Below are 18551 nucleotides of genomic sequence, written 5' to 3'. Positions count from 1 at the left end.
TTTTAAACTTCACCTTTAATGCTTTTTTTAAAGCTGAAGTTTCTAAGAAAACTGTCGTAGAAGAAAAAAGATTTGTTGCCGAAGAAAAACTATCCGTTGCGGTTCCTCAAACAATGGAAGTCATGCGACATGAAGGTATATAATCCATATAATCCGAAGTGAGGGCAGAAATGAGTTTGCATGTGTTTTCTTGAAGTCTTTTCTTCTTTCCAGATGTGATTGTTTACTGTAGAAGTTGTCCTTATCAGTGTCTACTTGTTGTAACCTTCTGAGACTGAGTCTTTTGTATCTACATTGGTCTTGAGTGATTCTAAGAAAGTGAATGAGGTGCTGAAAATGTGATAATTGTGAAAGTGGCCACACTTGGACATAATCTGAATATTCTTCTCAGTTTGGGCTGTACTGTCCCCTCGTCTTAAATCAGCTCTTTCCTTCTTGTAATGAGGAAGCACTGTGAAGCCACATCCTAAGCAGATGGTAAAACCATTATCCATCTGTAGGGGACACGTGGCTATCATCAGTATTTCAGGAGGCTGGATTTAAATTAAATTTTATCTTTTAAAATATCTGCAGAGGAGGAATGGAGTTATTCAGAAGAAGAGGAAAGAGTGTCCGTTTCAGTTTATAGAGAAGAGGAAAGAGAGGAGGAGGAAGTGGAGGTTACAGAATATGAAGGTAAACAATGCAAATAAGCTAGAGATGGTCTGGAGTCTTGATGAGCTGCTTTCTTTCACAGATTGTTTATCAGATTAATGAAAGTGACAAATTCAGTGAATACCTGCTGGCCTCAGTAGATGTATCTTTTGATCAAAAGACAAGATTCAGGAGCATTACTCAGAGTAAACGTTCCATGTATTTCTTGTCCATCCCCTCTTACTTGGCTGTATGGAAAAAAAGGCTTGATATTTGTAGGGGACTAATGGAGCAGCTATCTCCATATACATTTATCCTCTCATTAGACAGGACTTGGCTTCAGCATGGTGGGCTGGCATAATCTTCCCCTCGGTGGTCTAATTTCTAAAACATGGGTAACATAAAGCAGTGTTGATAGCACAACTCAGTAATATGTCCTGAATCACAGTTTTTAAATGAACAAGAAATTATATTACCTTATTACATTCCAGAAGTCAAGGCCATGTTTGAGAGTGAAGCACTGAACACATAGGGCTTTCCTATATTTCATGTATGGAGAAAACAATTATGTAATATCTTTGATTATATTAGCTTGTTATTCAGCTTTTCCATACCTCTAATGCTAATTCTCTATAGTTTCTTAAGAACTGAACAACAAGCTTTATTTCAGTGTTGGGATATCTTTTCAGTGAATTAAGATACCTCTAGTGTTACCGCTAAAGTCCAGCATTCTGGCTAAAACTATATAGCTGAGAGAACTTTCATAAGAAAGTTCCAACAAAGCTCTTCTTTGAAGGGAAATCAGTAACTTCCTTAAAAATTAACTCTCTTCCCAATGAAAATATGAACAGAATTGTACATTTAGATGCCCTCAAGTGCATCTCTGGCTAATAAAGGGTGCCCCCATCCCTTCTCCACTTAGAAAAAAAGTCCATGTGAAATCCAGGTATGCAGTTTTAATGGAATGGCTGGGAACAGAATAAGAAGGGACATGACTCCTGAGAGGAAGCCAACCAGTTCTGTTGTGCTTCCTGGGAAAGGCCAAGATGTTGGGCATAAGTCAGGAATCCGATGGCTTCAAAGAGAGCCCCATCCCTTCTAGAAATGTTTGGGAAACCAAGTGCAATACGTATGCAAGGAAAGTTCTCATTGCATGAATTTGGATTTCAGTTTTTGACAGTATGCATTATAAATTTCTGTCAGTACTATAAGACTGTAATTAAAAGGAGAGAAAGTCTATGATATTCTTATGTTTTCATTAGGCCCAAAAGATTTAGGGCAACATAGGTAGCCTGTTAAGTTTACTTCCAGTGTAAAGAGATATGTTTTTAATGTTTTTAATTAGATCTTTCTATTCTATAATTAACTTTATACACATGAGCTCAAAACCCATATGAAGACCCCTGCCTCTTCTACCATACTTGCCCCCATAAAACTGGAAGAAAAAAAAAAAAGCTTATTTCCAGGTCCTCAGTAGGTTTTTTTATATGTAATACAGGGCTTTTCTTTCTTATAAATGTATTTATGACTCCTCAAGTATATATTTCTGCCCTGCAGTCTTCAAGTCTAGAGTGTTCTGTTATTTTTGAAACTTATCTTCAAATTCTTGCGTTCCTGTTAATTTAGCCACTAGAATTGTTTTTGTCTGGTACTTGTCCTGTTCTACCTGTGAATACAAGCATTACTGTCTTTCTGATATACTTGAAAATTAAATTACTGGAACTTATTTTCCATACTCTTTATTAAGGTATATGCTTTGATTAAAATGTTCTTCTTTGCGTATTTTAAACGGGAACAATCAGGGGTTTGGCAAGTGTTAAACTTTTGCTATTTTAATTACTCTTTGCAGTAATAAATTACAGCTAAAATTAAACATAAAAAACACTACAACTTATCTTCTTTAAAACTGATGTCTTTCAAGTGATGGAAGAGCCCGAGGAATACGTTGTGAAAGAAGAGCTGCACGTTGTTTCTGAGAGAGTGGCAGCTGAGCCAGCAGAAGGTATTCAGACTCTAACAATAATTCTAGCCCCATGTCTGTTCGGCCTGTCCCGTTCTTTGTGTTCTCTTGTAGTTAATTTATTGTCTGTATTGCAAATGTTGATAAATATCATGTCTACATAAAAAGATTCCTGACATTTTTATTAAAAAGGAATCTGGACATTTCTACAAATGTATTTTATAATCTTTTCAAGTGCCTGAGAAGAAAATTGTACCAAAACCGAAAATTCCTGCTAAAATAGAGGAACCTCCACCAGCTAAAGGTACAATTCTCTCTCAAAGAAGTGTGATATCACTTGTCTTGATAGCTATAATGATGCCTTTAGTTTGAGTAATTGCCTGAGTTTTTGTCAGCACGTGTGTATAAACATTTTTGCTGAATATAGTCATCAACGTTTGTGTGAATGTGTTATCTTTTTGACACGTGTGTTCTTTGCCCCAAAACAATGTCACTTCTTCTGTAACGCAAACTAATATTCTTAAACCTAATCTTTCTCAAGTTCCTGAACCACCTAAGAAAGTTGTGCCAGAAAAGAAAATTCCTGTTGCTGTTCCTAAAAAGGAAAAAGTGCCACCAGCTAAAGGTATATTGGGTTTTACTTTATTCTTTAATAATGTCTGTCTTTTTTAATCTTAAATTGATATTCTTCAAATTTTTATAACCTTGACAAGAAAATAAGTGTGCCTATGTTCAGTGTTTTTCATCTTGTATGTTTGACTGTGTTGCCTGATGTCTTTTAAGTGCCAGAAGAGCCAAAGAAGCCAGTTCCAGAAAAAAGGGCTCCTCCAAAAGTGGCTAAGATAGAAGAGCCTCCCCCCACCAAAGGTAAACGAAATCCCCCAGCACAAAACCCAGAAACTCGTCTTGTCTTTCGTCCTCTTGCTCCTGTCCATGGGTCACTCTTTTTACATGGAGGTTATTGGCGTATGTTGGTGGTAATGGTGTATTATCACCTTGTCTATAGATGGTGTATTACTTACTTGTTGTGAAGTTTAGTTCTGTGTATCTTGTAAATGGTTACATTCTAAAATCACAGTACTTTCTGGCTAATATATTTTTAAAATTCCACTTTAAGTAATATAACTCCCTAATCCTAAAATTATCTTTCAAGTGGCTGAGAGGCACATGCAAATTACCCAGGAAGAAAAAGTTCATGTTGCTGTAACTAAAAAAGAGCAGCCTCCAAGAGCAAAAGGTACACGGGGCTTTTCAACCCACAGAACATTGTACCTACCCTATTCTCTTCACCAAATACACTGGCTATGGGTGTTGGTTTTTGTTGTCATTGTTATTGTTGTTTTATGTTTGAAATAATGAAAATGTCAAGTCTTTTATGTTTGAGTTACTATTACACGCCTGCCTTTTTGTGGTTTGAATGAGGGAAACAATTCTTTAAAGTGAAATCTGTCTTTAAAGTGCCAGAAGAACCCAAGAGAGCTGTTCCAGAAGAAAAGGTTCCAAAACTCAAACCTAGAAAAGAGGAGGAGCCACCAACAAAAGGTATAGCAACTTTTTCAAAAATCAAAATAAGCATGTAGATATCGAAACTAATGTCGTGGAATTGGGATGCCTAGAGAAAATAATTTAAATATGTATTATAAAGTAAGTAATGTGCATATGCTATTTCATATCACTTCAAAACTACACATATCTGATACCAGAAAGTACTCTTTCTCCTTTCTTTTCTAAAAAAAGTAAAGCTCCCCACAAACATGATTCCCTTAAAATGTGCTTGTCTTCTAATATGTCTTTATTTGTCTGTATGCTAAATTCATCTGTCAAAATGCTTGTTTTGTGTGGCAATCCTTGACGAAACTTAAAATTTTTTAAATCCTGAATTTTCTACATTGTGCTAATAGAGCTTATGAAAATACCTTAGAATTAAGGTGATTTACTATTTGTTACACAAGTTTCTGTCTAATGCTTGTTTGATAGTCGTCGTTCCTGCTGTCTAGTTGTCTTTTTTTAACTCTCTTATAAATACTACTTGATCTTCCTAAAGTTATTCAATGTCTTTGAAGCATTAAGTAGCTTAGAAAAAAGTATTCATATGTTTATTAGACCTTGTTTCTTTCCAAGTCTATTGATTTTTCTTGCCATTTAAATGAAAAATTTAAACAAGGGTTGTGGTTATAAGTCATCTTTGTCCTTGGATTGTTCGTACACAATTTTCTTTTAACGTATATGTATTCAGAATCTTTCAATTCACTTTTAATAATTACTCTTTTTAAAGTGGCTGAATTCAGGAAAAGAGCTGTTAAAGAAGAAAAGGTATCCATTGAAGTTGCAGAAAGAGAACCTCAACTCACTAAAGGTATGTTGTGCTTTGACTGAATAATAAAATGAAGCACAAAACTATACAGTACTTTGCCTGCTGGTTCCTAATTTGGCTCCTATTGTTTATTGGCTTATTGTTGACTAAAGGCAGGGAATCTAACATTTGGAATCATATATGGCAAATGTACTCTCTGTAGTACCTTGCCCAGCAAAAAACAGCCAGAGTCTCCCATGACCAGCGCCTGAGACCATCACAGAGGAATGAAATCACATTGTCACTCGCATGCCTAAATGGGCTTCAAGTAAAATGTTGCCTGTTGTCACTATTATTCTAGAAGTAACTGTAACAGAAGAGAAAGAATGGTCTTATGCCCGAGAAGAAGAAACTGTTTCAGTACAACAGGAAGAGGAATATGAAGAATATGAAGAATATGATTATAAAGAATTTGAGGAGTATGAACCCACAGAAGAGTATGATCAATATGATGAGTATGAGGAACGTGAAGTTGAACATTATGAAGAGTATAAAGAACATGAAGAATATGTCACAGGTATGAGCAAAACTGCAGACCTGAAGCCACATTAAATACGTGCAAATTCCATTAGACTAGGATAAAATTTGGGCTGCCCAAAGAAATTTGGAAAGAACTTTGTTTCATTTGGCAAATTCAGAATTTTTTTCCCAGATAACCTCTAGAAAAAAATCTCTATAAATCTAAGGTTACTGTTAGGCTTTGATTTTCAGAATAATCTATTCCGCCCTCATTTTTGTTTATGCATAAAATAGCAAATGTCACTAAGTTTCTTTCTCAAAAAGGTTAGGAGTTGATCTGCAAATGCTCGTGATCATTCTAATACATGATCAAAAATTTCTAGACATTTCTCATTCTGAAGCTTGTTATCATCAAGCATGCTAGGCTATTGAGAACATACTCTACTCTCAGACTTTCCATTGTCAAAACTTGACCAAGACTCCTCAGAAGTAAAGACAGAGAAGAAGGCTAACACAAGCAGTTGTGTTTTATCTAATGAAGATGAATTTGCAGGCATATAATTTTGGTTCCAAAGAATTTATTTATTTTACTCAAAGAATAAGTTCCTTTTGGAATTTTGAAATGAATCAATATTATTTCACTTAATTTCTGATGTTTCATAGCCTACCTTTGAGAATAGTCTATGTAGTTTTACAGATAGCATTAAAAACCAATGTTATAGAGAGAGGAGTTTTAACCTCGATTTTGTCTACCTGAAATGGAACGAGAATTTTATTATGTAGGAGAGAGTTACAAGTACCTAATTTAAGTAAATAGCAAGGAGGGAAGGGCACTGTAAGCTTGTTTAGGTCTTTTAGACCTTATTCTCCTTGGACATCTGATTCTCATTCCCCTCTAAAGGCTATGGTTACTCTGTAGATAAAAGATAGATTATTTTAATTCTTTAAGTCCATTTAAGAAATGTCATTTTTTACTTGTGTTCTAAAGTCTAACATTAAATACCCTGTATGTACTTTTGAAGAACCGGAGAAGCCTATCCCAGTTAAGCCTGTCCCAGAAGAACCAGTTCCCACAAAACCAAAGGCCCCACCAACAAAAGGTAGAGTGAAAAAAATATTACCAGTTCTAAGAGACCTGTGTTTCTTACATGTCTGTCATACTACAAGTACATGTTGAAGTGGCAGTGTACAAATCGTGTGTGTCTGTGGGAATATTATGTTGCACATGTTATTTCTTAACTTTTTGTTCTTACTACTCTTGAGAAACCTGGTTCAGGTTTTTAAATCTGTTAATATTGATATTTTAAAGTGCTGAAGAAAGCTGTGCCTGAAGAGAAAGTACCAGTGCCCATTGCTAAGAAACTCAAACCTGCACCACCCAAAGGTACATTGCAGAGTGATAACTACCAAAACCACCTTTGTTACTTATGCTCTATAAACGTGTCTTCCTCCCTTGTCTGCTCTTCTTTGTTTTCGCTGAATGTATTGTTCTGGTCCTGATTCTTACCTTTCACAGTTTTTTGTGTAGTTTTATTTACATGGTATTTATGTGGTTGGTTTTAATACTCTTCAATAATTAATATCTTTAAAGTGATTGAAGAAGCAAAGAAAGTTGTTGAGGAAAAAATACACATTTCAGTTATCAAACGCGAAAAAGAGCAGGTGACCGAACCACCGGCTAAAGGTATAATAATTTCCTTCCTAGACTGTAGTCTGTTATAGTGTCTTTTTTAAAATTAAGGCAGCTATGTTTTGCTTTGTTTCATTGTTGTGTGTCTTTTAGATTAATCTTCAGGAAGATATTAGATGTAAATAATCTGTAAATACAGGAGAAGAAGATAATGTTACCTTTAAAAGGAAAAGTTACTTCAAAATATATCCACAGCGTCTTATACAATGGCTGTGTCTTGCCATATGGCTACTATATATATATATATATAAAATAGAATGTTTGGACTGAACATCAGTGACCCTTTGGCACATTCCTGATTTATGTAAACTGATGTAATGATATAACAATATTCACCACAGTTCAATAACTGTTTATTCATTCTAAAGTCATTTTGAAGATTAAAAGTTAAAGCTAACTCAGTGTCTAGTCACTTTTTTCCTGCTTCTTACTAAGTGTGAAGTAACTTCCCTACAATTTCAGAAAGTATAATTATCCAGAAGTATTAGCTTTTCAGTAAAAGATATTTCCTACCAGCAGAGATGCCTGAACACTAGCATCATTTCACATTTGAGCTCTGCTACCTCAGACTTACTTGAGTACTTCTGTGTGTTTTTATCCTAACGAGGTTCAGAATCATTTCCATGGAACATATAAAGTTTCTTATAGATGAACAATTGCATACCTATCACATGAGAGGCACTTGCAAAATTACTCTATCTGCTTAAAGTACAACAAAGCAAGCGTTGGCGGGGTGGCCCGTTTCTGATAATAAAATTTTTTTATACTTAATATTTCAAGTGCCCATGAAGCCCAAAAGGGTTGTCACCGAAGAAAAAGTGCCTGTTCCTAAAAAAGAAGTAGAAGCACCTGTTAGAGGTACCTAATAACACTCATTTTAATGTGGTGTTCGTCTTTTTTGGTATAAAATTCATGTTCATTTCTATGTGTGAAGTTCTTCTGTGGGAAAGATATAGCCTATTCTTTCTTCTGTTACAAATGGCTATGTTCCTAATGTGTCTTAATTTTGTTGAGTGATTGGAAAATGTCCAACCTAAAAATAATATCTTTAAAGTGCCAGAAGTACCTAAGAGACGAGAACCAGAAGAGATAGCGTTTGAAGAGGAAGTTGTAACCCAAGTAGAGGAATATCATGAAGAAGAAGAAGAATACATTTATGAAGAAGAGGAACTCATAGCTGAAGAAGAAGTGGTACCAGTGGTACCAGTCAAAGGTAGATTATATCTCCCGCAAAAGGATACGCAGAAGCATCTTTGGAGTCTGGGTGTCTAATTTGGTCAGATTCTGGGGTTAATTAGCACCGATGACCAATTTTAGAAACAGACACTTTTAGATGCTGAAGTATGATTTCTGCAGTTGCTTTTCACATTTTATATCTTTTATGCAACGTTTCCAAAATTCTTACTAATATCTTTAAAGTGCCTGAGGTACCCAAGAAACCTGTTCCGGAAGAGAAGAAACCTGTCCCTGTTCCCAAAAAGAAGGAAGCCCCACCAGCAAAAGGTACACCACCATTCATATCAAGGGCATTTGAAAGCCTTAATCTGCATATAAATAGTTAACTGTCTTCTGAGTTCAAAACCTTGTGTGTGTTGCTGTCTGTTGTTAGAAACATTAACTGTGCTTTATATGGGTGTGTTGTTACTAGTAGTTAGAACTTACCAATAAACAATATCTTTAAAGTGCCTGAGATTCCTAAGAAGCCAGAGGAAAAAGTTCCTGTGCCCATTCCTAAAAAAGAGAAGGCTCCACCAGCTAAAGGTACATCTCTTTATAATCCATCAGTGGGATAAAGTAATAATTTACTCATGTAGTATAACTTGGTGAGCCATATCAGTTTTTTCCCCATGATGATATTAACAATATTGGTGCCAAGACAGAGACCACCCAACTGGCTGGCCATAGGAGCCGTTTGCTGTGTATTCATCTCTGAATTTTGCCATCGAAGGATGTTGATGCTTAATGGTTGGCTCCTCCTCTTTAGTGGAAATTTCTTAGTGTAAAATAGATTCTTATTGTAATACCAAAATGGACAAAATCACCATTTACCAGGCATTGTGTGTTGTCTTTATCACCGGTCTATGTTTTTTCAGTGTTTTTTATTTTAATTTTTGTGTATTTCCTGGCCTTTGTTTTGTAGCTGTTATTATTTTCAATCTTAAGGTGAAATCATTAGAATATCAATGATGGTTCAAATAAGTCCTGAAATTGCTAGATTCTTATCTCTGGGTGTAAAATGGGACACTAACCCTATTTGATATCTTTAAAGTTCCTGAGGTACCCAAGAAACCTGTACCAGAGGAGAAAGTGCCAGTACCAGTGCCTAAAAAGGTGGAAGCTCCACCTGCCAAAGGTACATGACCTTGCAGTGTCGCAAATTTTTTAATTTCACATTTGCATATGAGTAAAAAATTAATTGGTTCAATTCTGTGCTCTTTGGGGATGCAACTCTTTATTACTTCTTTGTAGAAAAGAAAAGATTTTATTTTAAAGATAAAATGCTTCTTGAAATACCTTGGTCATACTTTTATTACCTTATCTTAATCTTTTGAGACTATGCTTAGACTCAAAATTTTATGTGGTTTAAAATTTTATGTTGTATAAAATTTTTCTCGAAATCATTTCTTTAAAGTGCCAGAAGTGCCCAAGAAGCCTGTGCCTGAGAAGAAGGTGCCAGTTCCTGTTCCTAAGAAAGTAGAGGCTCCACCTGCGAAAGGTACATCCCTTCATCATTTAAAGTACATGAGGAAAAAAACCTTACATTTATGTATATTTACATACAAATTCCCCCACAACATAACCTGTTTTAAAAAATTGCCTGTCTTGGGGCCGGTCCCGTGGCGTAGCGGTTAAGTGCGTGTGGTTAAATGCATGCTCTCCGCTGCTGGCAGCCCAGGTTCAGATCCCGGGCGCGCGCCGATGTACCACTTGTTGGGCCATGCTGTGGCGGCGTCCCATATGAAGTGGAGGAAGATGGGCATGGATGTTAGCTCAGGGCCAGTCTTCCTCAGCAAAAGGGAGGATTGGCAGGGCTGATCTTCCTCACACACACACACACACAAAATTGCCTGTCTTGATATAAATATAAAAGTCAGGTATTTCGTGATTCTTTTTCATATCTATTGCTCTAAGACATATAAAAGAACACATTCTTAAAGGTAAATAATATCTTTAAAGTGCCAGAAGTGCCCAAGAAGCTCATCCCAGAAGAAAAGAAACCAACACCTGTTCCGAAAAAAGTGGAACCTCCACCACCCAAAGGTACATTAATCTCTAACAGAAGCAGGGCAAACATGAAAACTAATTCATATTTTACAGCCTCACTAATTGTAATTAATGCTTGATGACACTTACCTTGACGACAATTGATGCTCTATGATCACAGAATATCGGCTTTTTATGTTGTCTCCTTGTTGTGAATACTGTACGTAAAAGTGATGCTTGTACTATTGAATAAATATCTTTAAAGTGCCGAAGAAACGTGAGCCAGTTCCGATTCCTGTAGCTCTACTTCGGGAAGAGGAAGTTCCATTTGAAGAAGAAATTGCTCCTGAAGAGGAAGTTCCACCTGAGGAAGAGGAAATTCTACCAGAGGAAGAGGAAGTTCCTCCTGAGAAAGAGGAAGTTCTACCTGAGGAAGAGGAAATTCTACCTGAGGAAGAAGAAGTTCCCCCTGAGGAAGAGGAAGTTCCTCCAGAGGAAGAGGAAGTTCCTCCTGAGGAGGAAGAATTTGTACCTGAAGAAGAAGAAGTTGTACCTGAAGAAGAAGAAGTTCTTCCAGAAATTAAACCTAAGGTGCCAGTACCTGCACGAGGTATAGCAGCTCTTCTTAGAGTCAGCAAAGCTTGTTTTGTGTTAAATTCAGCCTTTCCATCTTTTTGTTTATCTACAATTTTATCTATAATGCTTTACTCTCTATGTTGTCTACCATCTAAATCTTAGAAAACATTCCAGACATGTGTGCTCTTATTATTGTGTGTCTGTCTATTGTATATTATCTGAATGTCTTTTCAAATTTCATGACGTGAAATGTTATCACTTGTGGTCTTGTCTTGTTGTTACATATGCAATACTGTGTATGTGATTTTAAATGTCTTAAAATGAATGTTTTTAAGTGCCTGAAGTGCCCAAGAAACCTGTACCAGAGAAGAAAGTCCCTGTTCCCGCTCCTAAAAAAGTGGAACCTCCACCACCCAAAGGTACACCTCCCCAAAGTGAATACACATTCTTCCTCCGTAGCTTCACTAGAAAAATTATGGTGGAACTGGGTTTTAGGAAAAATTACATTTATAAAATAGACAGTTACCTTTTTACTTCTGAAATTGTTCAGGAACACTGATATCTACTTTTCATTGGATGCAAAGCAGTATTCAAGAACAAAGATGAAAGGAACTGTTTTCCCAAAACTGCCACGAAAGTTTTACCTGATTCCCTATTGTTTTATTAAACATCATAATTTTCATATAGATATTCTACAAAGCTAAATTATCTACAGAAAAATGATATCTGAAAAATATGATGAGTAAATCTTCCTAAATTGTATCCTTCAAACATTTATAAAGTGCCTTTATAACGCCAGGATGAAAAAGAAAAAGGAAAGATTCAAGTGTACATCAAAACACTGAGTAATAGCTTATGTTTTTAGATACATACGCATAAATGATAGCCCAGCAGGTTTTGGTTTTAGCCTTGACTTTGTACCTTGCTGTGTTATGGTGAGGAAGTCCTTTAACCAGTCTGAGCCTGGAGTTCCTCTTCTATGAAATGAAGATACTAATATCAGTATCATAAATTTCCAGATTTAACATATTCAATTAGCTCATAGTACAGGAATAATGAATATATTTATGCCTTAAAGCTCCATATTATTTTCTGCAAAAGGTCATGACATCAGTATTTAAAATAAGCATAACCTCTCCACTAGGCTAAACAGTCATGTAATCAATGAAATGGTAAAGCTGATCCTTTATTGGATTTCAAGGATTCAGAAATATTTTACAGATAATGATTTAATAAATTCCTAGTGAAATCTAAATGGATGAAATCACAGCACCTGTCCCTCTGATATTCAAATAGGTTGCTGATCCCTTGCTCTACAAAACCTAATTATGTAACATTTGGGCTCCCAACTTGCATTGCATTCCTATCTTGAGTTACTGTTGCATGTTGGTCTTTCTGTGTGTGGGCTTCTTATGTTTGCTCTTTTTTGTCCCTCACAATCAATTCTTATCATGAAATGATGTCTTTAAAGTGCCTGAGGTTAAGAAGAAAGTACCAGAGAAGAAAGTCGTCATTCCCAAGAAAGAGGAGGCTCCTCCTGCCACAGGTACTGCTATTCCCAAGCAAATTAGACACTGCCATTTCTTCCCATCACCTGTAAATGTCAAAACGTCCTGTTTCATTATTTGTTAACACAACTTATATTATTGCTGTATCCATTGTCTCTGTGTTTGTGAAACTGAAATTACAAAATAAAATAATATCTTTAAAGTGCCTGCGGTGCCTAAGAAACCTGAACCAGTAAAGAAGGTGCCTCCTCCTGGTCTTAAGAAAGCAGTGGCTCTTCCTGCCAAAGGTACATCATCCCAAAACAAGGATGTGTTTGCTGCACCGATGTTGAACTGTGATGCTACCCACATAGGATGTTCAACATAAACGTTTGCATTGTGTGGTCTGTCATTTACAGTCGTCATTTGTGATTCTGTTGCACCCATGTTTGTGCTATGTCAATTTTTCCACTTTGTGTTTGTGTACTTACATCTGTGTATGCTATTTCTAAAAAACAAAAATACTAAACTCATATATCTTTAAAGAGCCAGAAGTAACTAAGAAACCAGTCCCTGCAGTACCCATTGCTCTTCCTAAAAAAGTAGAGGCTCCAGCAGTAAAAGGTAGACCAGCTGTTTAACGGACTCTTAATCTTAAACCACAAACCTCTTTCTTCTTGTCTCGTTAACTGAATCTGTGAAATGTCAATGTTTCATCTTGTGCATGTGCGTTCTGATATTTACTCTTACGTTGAAAAATGGGAAACTTGGTCTTTATATACTCTTCCTTGGTTCTTGCATTTTAAGTACCTAAAACGATCAATATCTTTTAAGTTCCTGAGGTACCTGAGAAAGTGGAAGAAAGACGAATTGTTCTCCCTGAAGAAGAGGAAGTTCCACCAGTTGAAGGTAGACGACTTTCTAAGAAAATAGTATTTTCAAAGTCATCATTGTCGTATCATTGTCTAATATTTGAAGGAGGTAAATGCACGTTTCTCTCCAGAAAATAAACATATTCAGACTCTAAAAGAAATGATTTGCCTAATAGAAATTGGGCAGGCAAACTGAAACCAAACCTTTCTTACATGCTTAGCCTGTTTTCTTGTTGTTTGTTTTATTTTAATGAGAATCTTTGAAGGGAAACTGTGTTTGCCATGGCAAATTGTTCATCACATGACTTGGTTGGTAGTTGTGGGATAAACTTGTCCAAGAGAAATTCCAGTTAAGCCTGAATAACTGGTACAGAAAATCTGACTTCTACCCCTAAGTGAATGTTTGACTTCAAACAAGCTCATCTCCATTAAAAATAATACTAATAATTTTAACTAAGTTCTCTCTGAGGTCCTTTCCAGTTCTAAAATTCTGGGAAGAGCCTAACATATTTTGAAGACCCAGACGATTTTTTTTCAAGGACTAGTGAATTTTCACATGCATTTTGAAGGCTGATCAGACAATCTCAGTTTTCAGATATATCACTTCAGTCTGATATTCAAAAGAATTATAAAAATAATTGACAAAATAATAATCTTTTTAAAGTGTTTGAGGAGCCTGAAGAGCCTATTCCAGAAGAAGAAGAGATCCCAGAAGAACCGCCTATCGTAGAGGAGGTTGAAGAGGAAGAGGTGGCGCCACCTAGAGGTACAGTTGCTTTTATGAGTTGAACGTTTAAAATACTTGGTCTTCCAAATCTTTCTCAGAATTTGTCTAAATCTAATATTCATCAATATACTTTTCTTACATCATATCAGTGATAAATTAAAGATTAATTATTACTGGCACCTGAAGCTTTGTGTCCTGTTTTTCCCCCCAGATTTCTCTACTGCATTTACAATACAGTTAAGAATCAGAGATTACTTTTATGTTATTGGCACTTTAATTTTTTATGGCCAGGCCCTATTGTAGTATTTTTTCCTAGTTTTCAATCCTTAATTTTTTCTTCAATATTAAGGTGGGGGGGGAGTCTATTTTTGTGGTGTTCACTTTTTAGAATAATTCTTAGCCTATTATTCCTAAAGACTATGACAATCTTTTGCATAATTGAGATTATGTTTGCTTATAGGATTTCCAAGTAATATCTTTCTTACCTTTCGAGTCACTACTCCCTATATTTAATATCCTTTTTAAATAGATCAATGTTTTGTGGGGTTTTTTTGGTATATGGGTGTTATTCTGTTCATTGAGTGTCATTTTTCAAAATGTCCATAAAACATCTTTTAAGTGCCTGAAGTGGTCAAGAAAGCAGTACCTGAAGCACCTACTCCTGTTCCTAAAAAAGTGGAGGCACCACCAGCTAAAGGTATAGCAAACCCCAGTGAATAGTATCTTTAAAGTCCCATTAATTTTCTTTTTAAAAAACAAAAATGTCTATTTCATTGCTTTCTTAGAGTCATCTAAATAGCAAACGTATAAAATTGATTAAGGATCAGTAAGAATATCACTCATTCCATTTCTTTATCCTTTTTTGGAATGTTAATGGATGATTGTATGCGTGCGTGCGTGTGTGTGTGCGCGTGTGTGTATGAATTATTCTAGAAGTTCCTTATTTTAAATAGCGGAGAATTTTAATGTTAATAGTATATCTCTCTATACTTATATACGTAACAATGGGTCCCTCTTCCCCACATTCCATTCATAGATTTTTATTTCATTATGTACTAGGGTTTTCTCCTATAATTATTATAATAATTATGTCTACTGTATTATTTTATAGGGGAAAAAATCTGTTCTAATGCTTGGATAATAACTATTTTAAAGAGCCTCATGTCCCTTTGTAATATTTGGCCTAAGCATTCAAGGTTATTACAAACGTCTACTTCTCATTGCTTCCTAATTAGGTTATGCTTCAGTAGTGCTCTTAATAGATAAGATTATGCTGGCCCTCTCACCGCGGACATCCTCAGCAGATATAATAGTGCCTGTAGAACATGACGCCTCTGTCAAGGCTTAAGTACTCTATGATGGTAATCACTTCAAATAAGTCTTCATCAAATTAAAAATAGCAGTAGGCCCAATATTGGTAATCCTTTCTATTTAAAAAAAAATAGAACAGCACAGGTTCTTGGCAGACATATCTTCTTCTAAGTGTATGGTTAGCACAAATGAGTGATTTGGGAAAATATCTTTATTGCCTGTAATATTGGTGTCCACCAGTACAGCGTGACTTCTTAGACTTTGATTATTGTAATGTTGATGCTGTTTTTGATGTTTTCATTTCATGTTTACTATTGAATATTGTCAGCTAACCGAAATGCCTGATATCTTTAAAGTGCCAAAGAAGGTTCCTGAGGAAAAAGTACCTGTTCCTGTTCAGAAAAAGGAGGCACCTCCAGCCAAAGGTACATTTTCTCTTTTAAACCTGACTTTTCTTTTAATCTTTTTTCATTAAGACTTGTATGTTTTATGTCGCTTTGTCTTGATTGTTTTCGATGTCTTTTGTCTATGAAAGCTTGCCCTTGACGGTCCTAAATATTAAAACTGTATTTTTTAAGTGCCCGAAGTACAAAAGAAAGTCCCAGAAAAGAAAGTCCCAGAAAAGAAAGTCCCAGAAAGGAAAGTCCCTGTGCCTAAAAAAGAAGCTGTTCCCCCAGCTAAAGGTATTTTTGAAAAAATCTTTGATTTTCATGTATGGTTGCATGAAAGCCTTTTTTTCAGTTGTTTTTATATTATATTTTGAATTTACATCTTTATTTCTTCTGTGTTTAAAAAAGATAAGTCTCTTAAAATAGATGCTCTTTCAGGGAGGACTGTCCTTGAAGAAAAAGTATCCATTGCCTTCCACAAAGAGGAAGCAGTGAGAGCGAGGGCAGAATTTGAAGTAGTGGAAGCGCAGGTGGAAGCAGCCCTTGAAGAAGAAGAGCTCCACGAAGTGGAAGAATATTTTGAAGAAGAAGAGTTCCACGAAGTAGAAGAATTCACCAAAGTAGAAGAACGTAGATTTGAAGAAGTCCACGAAGTTGAACAAGTCCATAGGGTAATAGAAGTTTTAGAGGCTGAAGAAGTGGAAGTTTATGAAAAACCCAAAGCTCCGCCTCAAGGTATAGGGCAATTCTGCAGCTATTACGAATTGTTATATCTTGCTCTAACTAATAAAAGTACATTTCAGGCTCAGTTTGGAAGACTAGAAACCCACTTACTTCCCAAGGAAAATCATGAAATGCTTCAAGCATGAGTTTAAATTATTTGATACAAAGACTGATAGAGAGTAGAGATTAACCACACAGAGTATAATTTTAGCAGGCAAGATAGTAATATTTGGTATCTACTTATCTAAGGAGATCATTGCATGAATTTGTGGATTCTTTTTTTAATCCAACTAAGAACGTTACGTGATTGTTACAGGTACCAAATAACTGACCAGTCTTATCAGTTGAGTGCAAAAGAGCTTCTCAGTTCACTGAGGAATTTACTTGTTCAGGCAAAACAGCTATTGCTTTGTTAACATTTCAGCCAACTATTCACAAACTGATAATTACTTACCAAAACTTCAACCGTTTTATAATTTCATTAGAGAAATAACATTAAGCAAGTAAATGAAGTGTTAGTAACAGCGCCTGCATTCTAATACTATATTATGAAGATCAACCGTAATACAAATAAATTCTCTGCAATCCCACTCCAGATCTTGCACAAGTTAATAATATGTGTGTAATATGATGGAATTTGTGTGTATGTTTGTGTGTGCTTAGTGTACATAGTAAATCTATAATACAGATGAAATTTAGCAAAATCAAGTCTTTTTTGGAAGTAGGTGTGCTATAAATTCAAAAAATGTAAATTGCTACAGCATTTTATGAGCCCTCGACTAACTTTAATAGTAGTGCTCCACAATACTTCAAGAGTTCTTTCTAAATCAAAACACTAATATCTTTGAAGGGCCTGAGATATCTGAGAAAATTGTCCCTCCAAAAAAACCACCCACTAAAGTTGTTCCTCGAAAAGAGCCACCGGCTAAAGGTATTTTACTGGTGAAAAATTACCTACCTAACTTTAAATACAGTAGCATCTTGGTTGCTTTACAAGTTTGCATTCTACTTGATGTTTTTCTTCTGTGTTTTGTGTTTTTGGAATTTCTAAAACAAACTAATATCTTTAAAATGTTTGAGAGTCCAAAGAAAGTTCTACCAAAAAAGAAACTCACTATTGTTATACCTGAAATACCCAAAGCAAATATCCCTACTAACCAAATAGTGAACCCAGGTTTCCTTCTTTGCTACTATTTGATTATATACTCACTAATGTGCTTATTGATAAATCCATGTTTTCCTATTAATTATAAATTTTAATAAGTTAGTAAATATAAATACATAGTGACTATGTGTTTAACGTCCCTGCTTTATTCATTTTTGTAAATCTCTTGAATTTCACAATAGAAATAAAAAATATCTAATAAATAATATATACTCATATCTTTAAAGTCCCTGAAGCATTTAAGAATGTTATCACTGAAGAGAAAGTACCAATTATTCCACCAAAACAAGTAGAAATAGCACCAGCTGAAGGTGTCTTGTTAATTCTTCTTATCAATTTCTTATGATTCTAACATGGGAAATTTCCCTGGATTTTTGTTGTCGTATTTGTTATCAAAATTCAACTCATTTTGATTACTGTAATGTCTGTATTTTATATCGTGGCTATGTTCTGTTCTGTGTTTACGTTTCTCTTATGCTCTGCTTGTTAAAAATCTTTATGAATGTTTAAAAGTAAGAGAAATTATTGCTACTATCTTTAAAGTGCCTGAAGTACCCAAGAAAATTGTGGTAGAAGAAAAAGTACGTGTTCCTGAAGAGCCCAAAGTTCCACCAGCTAAAGGTACCTGCCTTTACTGATTCACCACTAGTCTAAAACTCCTTTTATTCACTTTATTTGTTTGTATTGATCCTCTTCTTAAGCAATTATTAAACAATGTTGACCTCGCAACTTCTTTTTTTAAAATAATTCATTTTGGAAGCTATTGTCTAATAGCTCTGGAAACAAATAAACATATTCCAAATGACAATAGAAAATGGTGCTATATCCAAAGAGCAAAGTGTTTCTAAGAGGACAAGTCAAGGACTCATCGACAAGGCCCATCTAGAGAGAGCATTGACTGTGTGTTAAGTTGACTTATGATTTTGGAATTTTTGACAGTCTCATTGTTAGATACCCCTTTGTGTCTTGATATTTTATACCCAATTATGAAATTCTTAAAAA

The 18551-nt window shown here is 35.3% G+C and overlaps 1 protein-coding gene across 1 annotated transcript in view; it reads left to right on the top strand.

Moving 5' to 3' along the window:
* TTN (titin) overlaps positions 1-18551 on the top strand; it is a 271430-nt gene that overhangs the window by 116937 nt on the left and 135942 nt on the right. The window contains exons 124-153 of the mRNA XM_087435440.1: positions 34-135; positions 565-675; positions 2555-2635; positions 2829-2897; positions 3135-3218; positions 3377-3460; positions 3747-3830; positions 4052-4135; positions 4869-4949; positions 5248-5463; positions 6428-6505; positions 6715-6789; positions 6997-7089; positions 7876-7953; positions 8150-8308; positions 8515-8598; positions 8779-8856; positions 9365-9448; positions 9728-9811; positions 10273-10356; positions 10565-10909; positions 12347-12421; positions 13197-13271; positions 13899-14000; positions 14581-14658; positions 15629-15697; positions 15872-15955; positions 16100-16396; positions 17235-17315; positions 18093-18170. Coding sequence (XP_087291566.1) covers positions 34-135; positions 565-675; positions 2555-2635; positions 2829-2897; positions 3135-3218; positions 3377-3460; positions 3747-3830; positions 4052-4135; positions 4869-4949; positions 5248-5463; positions 6428-6505; positions 6715-6789; positions 6997-7089; positions 7876-7953; positions 8150-8308; positions 8515-8598; positions 8779-8856; positions 9365-9448; positions 9728-9811; positions 10273-10356; positions 10565-10909; positions 12347-12421; positions 13197-13271; positions 13899-14000; positions 14581-14658; positions 15629-15697; positions 15872-15955; positions 16100-16396; positions 17235-17315; positions 18093-18170 — 3177 coding nt within the window. The remainder of the gene's footprint in view (positions 1-33; positions 136-564; positions 676-2554; positions 2636-2828; positions 2898-3134; positions 3219-3376; positions 3461-3746; positions 3831-4051; positions 4136-4868; positions 4950-5247; positions 5464-6427; positions 6506-6714; positions 6790-6996; positions 7090-7875; positions 7954-8149; positions 8309-8514; positions 8599-8778; positions 8857-9364; positions 9449-9727; positions 9812-10272; positions 10357-10564; positions 10910-12346; positions 12422-13196; positions 13272-13898; positions 14001-14580; positions 14659-15628; positions 15698-15871; positions 15956-16099; positions 16397-17234; positions 17316-18092; positions 18171-18551) is intronic.

Source organism: Ceratotherium simum, chromosome 9, assembly GCF_057802395.1.
Source record: "Ceratotherium simum simum isolate JZ-2026a chromosome 9, ASM5780239v1, whole genome shotgun sequence".
Classification (NCBI taxonomy): domain Eukaryota; kingdom Metazoa; phylum Chordata; class Mammalia; order Perissodactyla; family Rhinocerotidae; genus Ceratotherium; species Ceratotherium simum.
This window is presented reverse-complemented; position numbering and strand designations above follow the sequence as displayed.